The 13,524-nt window shown below is 39.1% G+C and overlaps 2 protein-coding genes across 2 annotated transcripts in view; both read right to left on the minus strand.

The window, feature by feature from the left end:
* LOC100010077 (zinc finger protein 665-like) overlaps positions 1 to 9,787 on the minus strand; it is a 131,891-nt gene extending 122,104 nt beyond the window's left edge. Inside the window, exon 1 of the mRNA XM_056796286.1 lies at positions 9,651 to 9,787. The gene's annotated coding sequence lies outside the window, so the exon portion shown is untranslated. The remainder of the gene's footprint in view (positions 1 to 9,650) is intronic.
* LOC130453944 (zinc finger protein 665-like) overlaps positions 3,263 to 13,524 on the minus strand; it is a 104,897-nt gene continuing 94,635 nt past the window's right edge. Inside the window, exon 3 of the mRNA XM_056796282.1 lies at positions 3,263 to 9,832. Within this exon, the coding sequence (XP_056652260.1) occupies positions 7,242 to 9,832 (2,591 nt within the window). The 3' untranslated portion in view covers positions 3,263 to 7,241. The remainder of the gene's footprint in view (positions 9,833 to 13,524) is intronic.

The raw sequence follows: 13,524 nt of genomic DNA on the forward strand, positions 1-13,524 counted from the left end.
CTTTCCACATTCAACACATTTATAAGGCTTCTTTGTATTATGAATATTCTGGTGTCAGTTTGAGCTCTGAGAGAAGACTGTCCAAGGTTCATTTCATTTCAAGGCTTGTCTTCGGCATGAATCATTTGGTGTACAGTCAGATTTGAGGGCAGGTTGAAGACTCAACAATATGTACTTCTACTTAACTCTCTGCCTCGAGACAATAGGGGAGGGGAGGCTGATAGTGAAAGGAGGGAGAAGGGAATAAGCATTTATAAAGCACTTTCAAGGAGGCAGGTGTTATTATCATTCTCATTTTGCAGCTGAGGAAATTGAGGCAAGCATGGGTTAAATGACTTGCCCAGGGTCAAACAACTAGAAGTATCTGAGGCAGGATTTGTACTCGTTTTCCTGACTCCAGACCCAGTCCTGTTTCCACTGCTCCACCAAGCTTCAACTGAGTCACATTTGTAGGAATCTCGAACAAGAAAAAGATACTGTCAAATATTGCCTACTTTAGCATTCAAGAATTGGGCGCCAGTTTAGAAATGGGATTTGGAAAGCCATAAATTGAACTTCCTCATTTTAAAGTTAGGGAAATTAAGACAGAAAATTTGGGAGGCTGACCTGAGATGACACAGCTAGAAAGTCTTTGAGGCATGATTTGAACTCGTGATCTTCCTGAAGCTACGTCCAGCACTCCAAACATTATTCCACCTAGAGACTTACATATTTATAAGCACTACACCATTGTCAACTGTTTTATGACCATCAACATATCAATAAAACACACACAAAAGATGAAAGTTTTATAGTGTTGTGGTCTATAAATGATGTTAAAGATTTTTCTCTTATTTTTGCTAATAGGTTCTTTATAATCTAATATATGGTAAATTTCTGTAAAGGTGTTATTAAAGCTGAGAAATATCGATTTTAAAAAATGAGCAACCAAGTCACTCCCATTTCTACGGGTCACACTCCTAGAGAATCAATGGAGTTTCTAGTACAGATTTAATCAAAAGGGAATGGGAGTAGGAAGGACCTGGGTTCAAACAAATAACATCTCAGACACTGCCTAGCTATGTGACCCTGGGCAAGTTGGTTAACCCTGTTTGCCTAGCCCTTGGCTTTCTTATCAGAGTTATTACTAAGACAAAAGGTGAAGGTTTGGGGGGAAGGGGGGCAGAGAATGGGGGGCAGGTTTGGCTGCTTCCTTTTGAGTAGAAGAAAGTATTTCTCTTAAAGTGAATCCTAGGGGGCAGCTAGGTGGCTCAGTGGATTGAGAGCCAGGCCTAGAGATGGGAGGTCCCGAGTTCAATCTGGCCTCAGACACTTCCCAGCTGTGTGACCCTGGGCAAGTCACTTGACCCTCATTGCCTAGCCCTTACCACTCTTCTGCCTTAGAACCAATACACAGTATTGATTCTAAGATGGAAGGTGAGGGCTTAAAAAAAAAAAAAAGTTAATCCTAGTCTAATCCCTTCAGGAGGCAGAGGTAGGAGTTTGCTCTCAGATGGGTGGTCTCCATGTACTTAAGATGGATGTGGAAAAGCTGAGTGAGTCAATGGATGGAGAGCTGAGCCTAGAATCAGCAGGCTTGAGTTCAAATCAGTTGCACATTTACTACCTTCTGATACTTGGGGCAAATTTCTTAAATCTCTGCCTGTCTCAGTTTCCTCAACTGTAAAATGGACATCATCATAGCACCTCCCTGCTGTATTTGCATGAGGTGATACCTGTAAAACTCTTAGCCCAATACTTGTTCATTCCTCTGGACTGGCTAACAGGAACTGAAAAGTACAACTAAGTCATGACTGTTCATTGGCATAGGGGTGATTAGTTAGTGGGATCCAGCCTGGAATTCAGTGGACCCAAGGTAAGACGTGTCAGGATTGATCATCCCACACAAAGGGCAAGAGAAGGGAGGTGAAGGCAAACTCTGGGAGAAAGCTCCAATTCAAAAACTGAAGTTGGTTAAATGATTATTTTAAATAATACCCCAACGATTCTCAGATTTATTTATTCAGTCCTACATTCTCACCTCTCTAATTGCCCATTGGACATGATGAATTGACCTCTTAACCTCAGCATGTCCAAACCTGAACTCAAAACTTTATTATCTTCTCTTCTTCCTAAGTTATCACTGTTGTTGGTGCTACCATTCTTCCAGATATCCAGGAGTAGGAAAGATAGAAGGAGATAGCTAGTTAGAAAAGCAGGTTTAAGAGATGCTGACTTTAAGGATGGGGACAACAAGAGTGTGTAACATGAGCACCAGAGGAGTCAGTACATTAGGAAAGATTGAAGATTTGAGGGAGAGTAGGGTGACTGATATCAACAGGATGGGAAACTGATCCAACAATAATAGTACTTCTAGGTCTGAATCTCAAAGGGATTAGAGCTAGGAGGAAAGGACATACTGGTACAAAAATATTTCTAGCTGCTCTTTTTATGGTGGCAAAGAACTGGAAACTTAAGGAATGTCCATATAAGTCCACTTCAAAAGTATGGAAACTGTCCTGGGGAATAAGGCAGAGGCTGTAAGAATGGCTATTGGCTTCCCTTTAAGTATTGATTCTGATTCCACAAGATGTTCATTTATTCTAGTTCCTCCCTGGGGCTTGACGTGCAACCTAATCCACCAATCTCACTTTACAGATGAGAAAACAGCATTAGAGGTGAAGGGACTTCCCTTTCAGTATACAGCTAGTACATGCAAGAGAGGTGGGATTCAAACTCCGGAGTTCCACTGGGACATTCTTTTTCATTTCTATTTGTATTTTCATTTTCATTTTAATGAAAATCATTTTAATGTTTAACGTAAAAATTCTTTTTAACGTTTATTTTGAAACTAGGTCTCCTTATCTTGCCCAGTATGAAGTACTCGTGAGTGAAATCTGAATATTAATTGGCAACAAAGAATGAATTTACTTCATTTTGCCAAGCTAGGCTGGCTTATCCCTCTTTAGGAAGCCCTCTGTTCTGTGAGGCTCGTCTTGTTTGGGCTGGACTTAAAAGTGTATACACCACACAAGTGTTAACTCTATTGAGACCTAGAACACCTGAACTCAAAGAATGCTCCAGCCACACAGCCCACCACAAGAGCAGGACTGCAGTTATTAGTCATCAAGCCTGGCTTTCATTTTATTTTTATTGTAAGATCTAAATTAGATTATAAGCTCATTGAAGACAAGGACTATCTTTTACTTCTTTCTGTATCTTCAGCACTTAGCATAGTGCCCTGGCACATAGTAGGTACTTAAAAAATATTTACTAATACATATTTTATCACACCTTTAAATTTTATTATACATGTTTTGCAAATACAATAATTTCAAAATACAAGTGTTGTCCACTTTAAAGGCATTCATATTAACTTTTTTTCAAGAAATCTTTTCGGTATACATCATTCGCAGTGCTACCCCATCAAGACCAAGACAGTGAATTGAAATACATTTTTTTTTAAAGTAACAAGATAAAGAATGCCTTCTTTGGCGGTGTGGTTCATTGTCTGAATTTGAATTCAGAGCAATATCACTGTAAGACAATAAATTATATTGAAATAAATGTTGCATATCAGAGCATAAACATCCTTTGTTTTTTATACAGAAAACAAAGTCTTAATTAGATAGCTAAATACATAGGCAAAATCAATCCCCACACTGGACACATCCAAAAACATGGGTCTCTTTCTGAACCATACATTCATCACCTCTCTGCTAAGACCTGAATAGTGTATTTCTTCTTCATTCTTCTGCATTGGTGGTTTCTCACTGCACTGTTCAGTTTGAAAGTCTGTCAAAGTCGCTTCTCTGAAGGATGCTATCATTATATAAATGGATCTCCTAGCTTCATTGACCTTTTTCTGCATCAGTCACAGAAATAGTCCAGGTTTTCTTTAAAAGATTCCATTTTGCCATTTCTTATGGAACAATAATATTGGTTACATTCACATATGGCAATTGGTTTTAGCCATTCTCCAATGGGAAGTCATTCTTAGTTTCTTGTTTTCCCTGCCACAAAAAGAACTAATATAAACAAGCTGGTCCAACAAAATCCCTTTTCTTTGACTTATTTCGGATATATTTGGCCTACTTGGTGTACATTATTCATCTACAATGAGTCACCTCTCTATGGGGATGAAGAAGGCAACTGCCACAACTGAGTGGTATTCTCAGTGAATATATCCATGCAATGGATAAGCAAATGAGTTCTGGCAAGTCAGATATTTTATAAATGATTCTTTCAGCAATCCCAAACACATATGTCAAGCCTTCTGTATTAAACTGGCATCATGTTTTGTTTGGGGGATTGATAGTGATCTCAAGGCCCCCCAGGTAAACCCTGTCTCATCTCTCACTGTCCAGACATTGATATTTTGAGGCTCTATTTTAGGACCTTGATTAATGGCCTGTTTGGGACTGTTTAGCACTAGAGATCCATTAAGGGATAAGCCAAATGAATAAACATTTACTGAATAGCTGTACCCAGCCAGGCAGTGTGTTAAGCACTAGGTTTGCAAAGAAAGGGGGAAAAAAAAGGCAGTTCCTCCTCAAGGAGCCCCCAGTGTAATGACAGAGGATGAGGTCCACTGAGGAGCAGATAGTGGGAAGTGGAGCAGGGAGGTTACCTGGCTGGAGGGATACTGAGGCCTTGACCCCAGGCCCCTCTAGAAACACAGAATTTGGGACTACTGATCAGCAATCACAGTCAGAGAGCTACCAGGGCAGTAACCGTCTTGCTCTGGGGCACTAGCATTGGGTATCTGAGCCCTTGTCAGTGCAGTAGGCAGAACCATTCTGGCCCAGGAGGGCATTGCTGGGCCTCAGCATTCAGACAGTGCTCTCTGCAGTAGTCCTGTCTCAGCACAAGTGGTCAGGAAAGCATTAGGAGGGGATGAGAGGGTCAATGACACCAGCAACAATGCTCAGAACTCAGAGCACAATGGCAGTGGACACAGGCAGGGGACCCAGTGGCCACAGTGGGCAGTAGAATGAGCACCAGGGACAGTGGGAGCTGACTATACCATAGGCCTCAATGGCACAGGCCCCAATGGGTTGGGACATGGACAAAGGTAATCAAGAATGTAACTGATTCATATAAGCTAAAAATGTTTAAGGCCTTTGCAGATGGCAGCCATGGATACTGCCTTATAGACATTAGGCTCAGGAAGCTCTAAATACCAAGGGAGGAATTGTGTTGTTGGCAGGTAGCTTGGTCTCAGGAAATGAGGGAGATGGGTGAGACCCCATAGAAGACAGGGGATAGGATTCAGAGGGGTCTATATAGGCAGTGATTTAGTATTTCTAGGCCCCATGCCTGCCTGCCACCCTTTTCCACTATGACCCTTGAACTCACAACCCTACCTCCCCATTTACTAATGGTGGTCCCTGGGAAAACAATCAGATCAATGTAAGGATTTGGATTCCATAGAAATGGAAGGTTAAATGTGATTTCACATTCTTTTGATAAAATAATAAGAAAATGTCTACAGGCAAATTGAGTAATTACCCTAAAACAAAATGTTTCAATTATCTCATTAAAAGAAAATTAATTATATAATGGTTCAAGAAAGATAAAACAATATTGTTACTTACAGGAAAAATAATATGGAAATACATATCTAGACTAAATGACAGGTAGTTTTTAATCTCCACTGAGATTCCTCTGATTGAGAAGTTGGTAGCCCAATGGATACAGCACTGGCAGGGAGTGATGAACTGAGTTCAAATCTGGCCTCACACATTTCTAGCTATGTGATGCTGGGTAAGTCTCTATTTGCCTCAGTTTCCTCAAACCTTATTATTACCTACTTTGTAGGATTGTTATGAGGATCCAATGAGAGTATCTTTGACCAGTACTTAGCCCACTACTTGACACATAACAGACTCTTCATAAGTGCTTAATTACCCTTTCCCAACAATTTTATGTTAAAGTTTTTATGTAGGAAAGATTTGAGATATTTGTTACATTTCTGTGAATTTGCTCCAGAAGGAGTCCTGGTTTTCTTTCTACATACAGGTAGCCCAGGAGACTATTTCATTGGACCAAGAAGCCCTTAATATCACTGATGAGCAGGACCCACTTTCCTCTTTCCTGAAACCAATCCTTTCCCTATCTTTTTGCCAAAGGCTCCTTCCAACCTCTTTCTACTGGCAAGGTCTGAAACCTCATCCCCTTCTGGTCAGAGAGAACTCAGTTCCCTACCTGCATTCTGACTCTGATCCAAACTCCCTGATTACTGAGGGTGGTAGGCAGTATTGGGGGTCAATACCCAGGTGCATATTAGGACAACTGGACCTTCCCATTGGCCTGAAAACTGAGCCCTTAGGACTTCTGGACCCTTCAATCCACCCTGGATCAGCGCTCTTCTACATCTGGTACTCATTACTGTACAGGTTCTCTGTGAAGAGAGACTGTCAAAGTCAGCTCAATCTAGTTTTCACTTGTTCATGATGATATAATTTTAAAGATTGGATTGGCCTACTATACCAGACTTGCCTTACTCAGTATATATGGAATGTAGCCCAATAGAAAAATCTGATCTCAGGAACAATTGGGCTCAAATCCAGCCTCAGACACTGTGACCCTAGGCATCACTCGGGTTTCTCATCTGGAAACTTGCAATACTAACAGCTACTCCCTAACTTACAAGGTTATTGTGAAGATCCAATAAGATAAGCTAGCTATGGAAAGTGCTTTGTAAACCTTAAAGGCAATAGAGAAATGTTAGCCCTCAACATTTAGCTTCTTTTCAGTATGAACTATCTGATGGTAACCAAAGTGTAAGGATGGGGAATGACACAGAAAATGTCCCATATTTACTATGATTATAAGGCTTTGAAGCAGTATGAATCCTCTAGCCTTTAAAAAAAAAAAACACTTACCTTCTGTCTTAGTATTAATCCTAAATCAGAAGAATGGCAAGGGCTAGACAATAGGGGTAAAGTGACTTGCTCAGGGTTATACAGCTAAGAAAATCTGAACCTGGGTTCTCCTGACTTCAGGTCTGGTGCTCTATCCACTGTACTGCCTAGCTACCCCAATAATTTAGTTTTTGACAAGATCTGGAACTATGAATGAAGGCTTGACCACTTTCATTTTCTAAGAGTTCTGTGAAGTATGAATCATCTGGTGTTTATTAAGCTGGAAAATACTAACTCAAGGTTTTATACATTGATTCCCCTCAAAAGACTTTGCTCCAGTATGCATCCTTGAATAGATATTAAGAACTGATCTGAATAAAGAATTTAATTATGTTGTTAATATGTTTCTCCAGTGTGAGTCTTCTGATGTCTAAGAAGGACTGACTTCTGAGTAAATGCTTTCCCACATTCCTTACATTTATAAGACTTTTCTCTAGTATGAATACGCTGGTGCTGGAAAACACCTGAGAACCTTTTGAATGCTTTCCCACATTCATTACATTTATATGGTTTTCCTCCAGAATGGACCTTTCTATGCTTAATAAGGTTTGAGTCATGATTGAAGCCTTTCCCACATTCCTTACATTTATAAGGCTTCTCTCCAGTATGTGTATTCAGATGTTTTTTTAAGTGGAACCTCTGAGTGAAGGCTTTCCCACATTCCTTACATTTATAAGGCTTCTCTCCAGTATGAATCTTTTGATGTCGAATAAGGTTTGAGCTCTGTTTAAAAGCTTTCCCACATACGTTACATTTATAAGGATTCTCTCCAGTATGAATCCTCTGGTGCTTAACTAGGCCTGAGCCATGACTGAAGGATTTCCCACATTCATTACATGAATATGGTTTCTCTCCAGTATGAACCATCTGATGTACAATTAAATTTAAGTTCCGAGTGAAGGCTTTCCCACACTCATTACAAGTATAAGGCTTCTCTCCAGTATGAATCCTCTGATGTACAATAAGAGCTGAACTCTCAATGAAGCCTTTCCCACATTCATTACATTTATAAGGCTTCTCTCCAGTATGAATCATTTGATGGGCAATAAGACTTGAGCTCAGAATAAAGGCTCTCCCACATTCATTACATTTATAAGGCTTGTCCCCACTGTGAATCCTCTGGTGCTTAACAAGGACTGAGCTCTGACTGAAGGCTTTTCCACATTCCTTACATTTATAAGGCTTCTCTCCAGTATGGATCCTCTGGTGCCTAACAAGGTCTGAGATATGACTGAAGCTTTTCCCACATTCATTACATTTATGAGGCTTTTCTCCAGTATGAATCATTTGATGTGAAATAAGATTTGAGCTCTGCCTGAAAGCTTTCCCACAGTCATTGCATTTATAAGGCTTCTCTCCAGTATGGATCCTCTGGTGTTTGACAAGGGCTGAGCTCTGACTGAAGGCTTTCCCACATTCATTACATTTATATGGTTTCCCTCCTGTATGAATCCTTCGGTGCTTAATAAGGTTTGAGCCATGACTGAAGCCCTTCCCACATTCTTTACATTTATGAGGCTTCTCTCCAGTATGTGTATTCAAATGTTGAGTAAGGTGGGATCTTTGAGTGAAGGCTTTCCCACATTCATCACATTTATAAGGCTTCTCTCTTTTATGAATCTGTTGATGTAAAACCAGACTTGTGTTTTGAGGAAAGATTTTTCCACATTCCTTGCATTTATAAACTTTCACTCTAGTATGGATCTTCTGATGTTGAGTAAGCTTTGAGAACTGAGGGAAGCCTTTCCCACACTCATTACATTTATAAGGCTTGTCTCCAGTGTGAATCATCTGATGTGCAGTAAGACTTGAACTTCGAATAAAGGCTTTCCCACATTCCTTACATTGATAAGGCTTCTCTCCACTGTGGATCCTCTGGTGCTTAACAACATCTGAGCTTTGACTGAAGGCTCTCCCACACTCGTCACATTTATAAGGCTTTTCTCCAGTATGGATTCTCTGGTGCCTAACAACATCTGAGCTCTGAGTGAAGGCTTTCCCACATTCATTACATTTAAAAGGCTTCTCTCCAGTGTGAATCTTCTGATGCTTGACAAGACTTGAATTGTAAATGAAGGCTTTTCCACATTCATCACATTTATATGGCTTCTCTCCGGTATGTATCTTTTGATGATGAAGAAGGAATGAGTTTTGAGTATATGTTTTCCCACATTCATTACATTTATAAACCTTCACTTTAGTATGGACCTTTTGGTGATGAGTGAGCTTTGGAAAACTAGGGAAGACTTTCTCACATTCATTACATTTATAAAGCTTCTCTTTCTCTCCACTGTGGATCCCCTGGTGCCTAACAAAATCTGAGCTCTGACTGAAGGCTTTCCCACATTCTTTACATTTATAAGGCTTCTCTCCAGTATGAATCTTCTGATGCTTGACAAGGCTTGAGTTGTAAATGAAGGCTTTCCCACATTTGTCACATTTATATGGCTTCTCTCCAGTATGCATCCTTTGATGAAGAAGGAGAACTGAGTTTTGTGTAAATGTTTTCCCACATTCATTACATTTATAAACCTTCACTTTAGCATGGATCTTCTGATGCTGAGTGAGCTTTGCAAATCGAGAGAAGGTTTTCCCACATTCATTACATTTATAAAGCTTGTTTCCTGGGTGAATCCTCTGGTGCTTAACCAAGTCTGAGCCATGACTGAAGGATTTCCCACATTCTTTATATTTATAACATTTCTTTCCAGTTGGCATCTTCTGATGTTTAATCATTTTTCTTACCTCACTCTCCTGCTTTACTGGCTGCTGCTTTACCAGGTTCTCACTTTCCCCATATTCCCCAAGTGGAGAAGAACAAAAGTCAGCCCCTTTGAGTCTTTCAACTTTCACCAATGGGGATGATTCTTCACCTATTCTGATCTCCTTTGGAGTTGCCTCTTTGTTTTTAGTCCGAGGCTCCAAGTCTGAAAGAGATTGATAGAAAGTTTGAATGACCCCAGTTATCAGAACTGGGAGAAAGGAAACTGGGAATGGGATAATGCAAATGTACATCATACCCAGATACAAGATCCACATAGTATTGAGTATCATCAAACCAGGTCTGACTATCTGTGGAGACGATGAGCAAAGGCAAAGGAAAGCTAGTAAGGTGGGAGCGAGACTGATGTCTTTGTAAGGTAAGCACAGAGAATGAAGAATACCAGCTAGTCAGTGTAGAATGGGAGGTGTTCCAAACTCTAGATTATAATACTGCTAACAAAGAGGTGAAGACAGCTAGGTGACACAGTGGGCCTGCAGTCAGGGAGACATTTTCCTGAGCTCAAATCTGGGTTCAGATATTTACTAGCTATGTGACTCTGGTCAAGGAACTTCATTCTCCCTCAGTTCTTCATTTGTAAGAATAGTTGGAGAAGGCAATGGCCAACCACTTCAGTTTCTTTGCAAAGAAAACCCCAAATTGGATCATAAAGAGTCTGACATGACTGAAACAACTGAACAACAACAAGCAAAGGAATAAGGGGCAAAGAATAGAGAAAAACAACCAGAAGACCAAAGATATGGGGAAACCATCTGGAGTCAGCCTCCAAGTCAAGAGCCTAACATGAAAATAAGAGCAGTCATTGACATTGTGTTATATTGACATTATTTCCTTGAATTGGGAATAAAAATCTCAGCTCTATTGCCTAATATCTTTGGGATGGTGGACAAATAGTTTCAACTTTTTTGACTTTTAGATTTCCTTTACTGAAAAAAGAAGATATTTGGAAGAAGATCTCTGTTTCTCTGCCTTTGGGACCCAAGTGTCCTAATTCATCAACATCCTAATAGGAGGCATTATTAGGAGGCTGGACATTTTGCCAAGTGCTTTCCATACATTCCGTCACTGAATCTTCATAAACTACTAAAAGGAAGCTACTAAAGGGCATGTTATTTCTATTTTAGAGATTAGCAAATAAGGTTCACAGAGTGTCTTGCCCAGGGTCAACAATGAAGTGACTAAGAGCTCACACTCAGGTGATACTTTCAGTGCCCAAATCACTTTCCTCAGATCATTCCTGGGTTTAAGATGGTGATTAGAATCCTTCCCAATTTCTTTCCTTTCTGCAACCTGGACCTCGTTTTCCCTCAATTATTTCTGGTTCTTTGGGTATCAAAGAGACAGAAGTGTGGCAGTAGGGTCGCAGGGGAAATATGGCATGGTCCATGTGCCAGGGATCATGCTTTCTTTGAGGGTTCTCTAAGGATCATTCTTGCTCTGCAGCCATTCTAGAAATGTACACGTGCTTTGAAGTATAGGTCAGGGTAATGGGAGTGATCAACCTCATTTTCTAGAGGGCAAGTTGCCTACTGGGGCACTGAAAGTACAGAGAGAGAAAAGAGAAGAGAAAACAAGACAAATCTAAGGGGCACCATACCAGTAAGATGTCATAACACTAATGACAAGGTTTATTATTTCAAAAGACCGAGGAGCAGTGTGCTACATAAGAAGAGAACCAAGAGAGAATCATGTCACAAAAACAGAGAAAAGAAGGAAGAAGAATAAAGTCAACTGTGGCAAATCCTTCAAAGAAGTCAAGTCAAATCAGTAGACTTGTCAGCTAAAAGATGATTGGTAACTTTGGAGCATGTAATCTCACTTAAACATAGAGCTCTCAAGCCAGACTACAGAGGTTTTGAAAGGACCTCAGATGCTATCAAATCTAACCCTTATAGGAAAAGGCCCTATGCTGCCACATACCTAGTATGTGGCAAACTGGTCTCTAAAAAGACCTCTGAAGAAGGAGACCTTGAATGGGGGAGACCCCACCACCTTTCAAGAAACCCATTCTACTTAGAAACACTGAAGCCATTAGGGGATCTCTTACTATTCCTTTCTTCAATTTTCTTGGGTACTAATTCCTAGTTAACATTTCTGGTCTATCATTTCCAGTGTAAAAATCATTCTCATTGTCTCCAAAACAGAAGGAAAATGAGAATTAAGCAATTCTCTACCTTCCCTTGAGTTTCAATTCTCATCATCCCATCCATGCCAAGAATCTCTTTTCCCTTTCCAATAGAGATAATAAAGAATCAAACTTCACCCCCAAAAATGTGCTGTCCTTTACTTCTCTTGGTAACCTCAGCTTATGCTGAGCCACAGAATTCTTTATGCTATTTTTTCCAATTTAATTTTATTAGTGAAATTAAAATCAACTTAAAATTAATTTGTGAAATTAAATTTACTTTCAAAGGTTATATTCCATGAGGTACTGTATTTAAGGTACAATCACAAAACAATCCCCTCATATTTGACATATTGTTCACAGCCTCAAGTTAATCCCACTTCACAATTTAACCCAATCAAAACTTTAATATATCTCTGTTCACAAAGTAGGCTATGATTTGTTTACTGACTAATTCAGAAAACACTGAGAAAAAAACTATCAATAAAGAATATACTATGTAAATAATTGAATAAAGAAAATATTATGTAAAGTATACAATTCTTACAACTACATAAAAGCTATGAAAGCACTTTAAAAAGTCAAAGAGAATGCTACAAATGTAAGGAAGAAACAGTAGAAACAAATAGAACCAATTCCCTTGTAAAATTAAATCTTGAAAGAATTGTTTCTATACAAGATTCTGCTTTTGAATTTTTTATTTCTTCTGCTCTTCAGTAGGAAGCTACCCACTGATCTACAATATAAACTCCTATGCCTCATAGACAACTCTTATTACAACCTAATGTAGAATTGCTATTTATGGATTAAAATCCTATTTAAATGGCCATGATTTCACATTCCATTAGTAAAAGTCACTGGAGGGTTATTCAACTGAGAAAGTACACTTCTTTATCAGGTACTTAACTAAAGTTAAAGTAGATAGGTCTGCTCATACAAACATGCCTTTCATTTGTGAGTCCCTAAATCTATTTCAGAAAAGAATCTGTTTCAAATCATTTTTATATTTCATGTGAAAAGACTCACTTTTCATCTAACGGCAAAACAGCTGTTGGAAAATGACAAAATTTTAAACTCTAAGGGCTTAAACTTAAATCTATTGTAGTTGCTCATCAGTTTTTCAAATTTACCTGGGTTCTTCTCTCTGCTTCTCTTTACTCCAAATGTTCCTTTATAGAGCACTTGACAATGAGTAGGAAATGTCTCAAAATATTGTAATCCATGACCATAATGGAAACTTACTACACCATGAAAAAAAATAATTCAGAGAAACCTAAAAAGAATTACGAGTGAAAGCAGTAGAACCAGCAAAATAATATGCACAGTGGCAGCAATACCAATCCAAGCATAGCCGCAGAAAGAAACTAAGAAAATGTACCTCCCTCCCTTCATAGAAGAGGTTGGAGGCTATTGATGGCATGTGTATATTGTTAGACTCAGTCAATGCATTGGTTGCTGGACTATTATTTTTCTTTTTTAATCTTTTTTATAAGAGAATATTATGGAAAGAAGGAAGTTAGAAATGACAGTAATTTTTTTCATACTTAAAAAAGTCAGGAATAGCCCCTTTTATGGATAAAAGCCTTTCTGAATTATCAATGCTTATACAAGTATTTAATTTCACCAAGTTTCAAACTATGATAAACTTAACCAGGTTGAATAGTAAATTAGTTTATTTCCACTGTGTATATAAGCTTCATATTAAGGGGGAA

This window comes from Monodelphis domestica, chromosome 4, assembly GCF_027887165.1.
Source record: "Monodelphis domestica isolate mMonDom1 chromosome 4, mMonDom1.pri, whole genome shotgun sequence".
Classification (NCBI taxonomy): Eukaryota; Metazoa; Chordata; class Mammalia; order Didelphimorphia; family Didelphidae; genus Monodelphis; species Monodelphis domestica.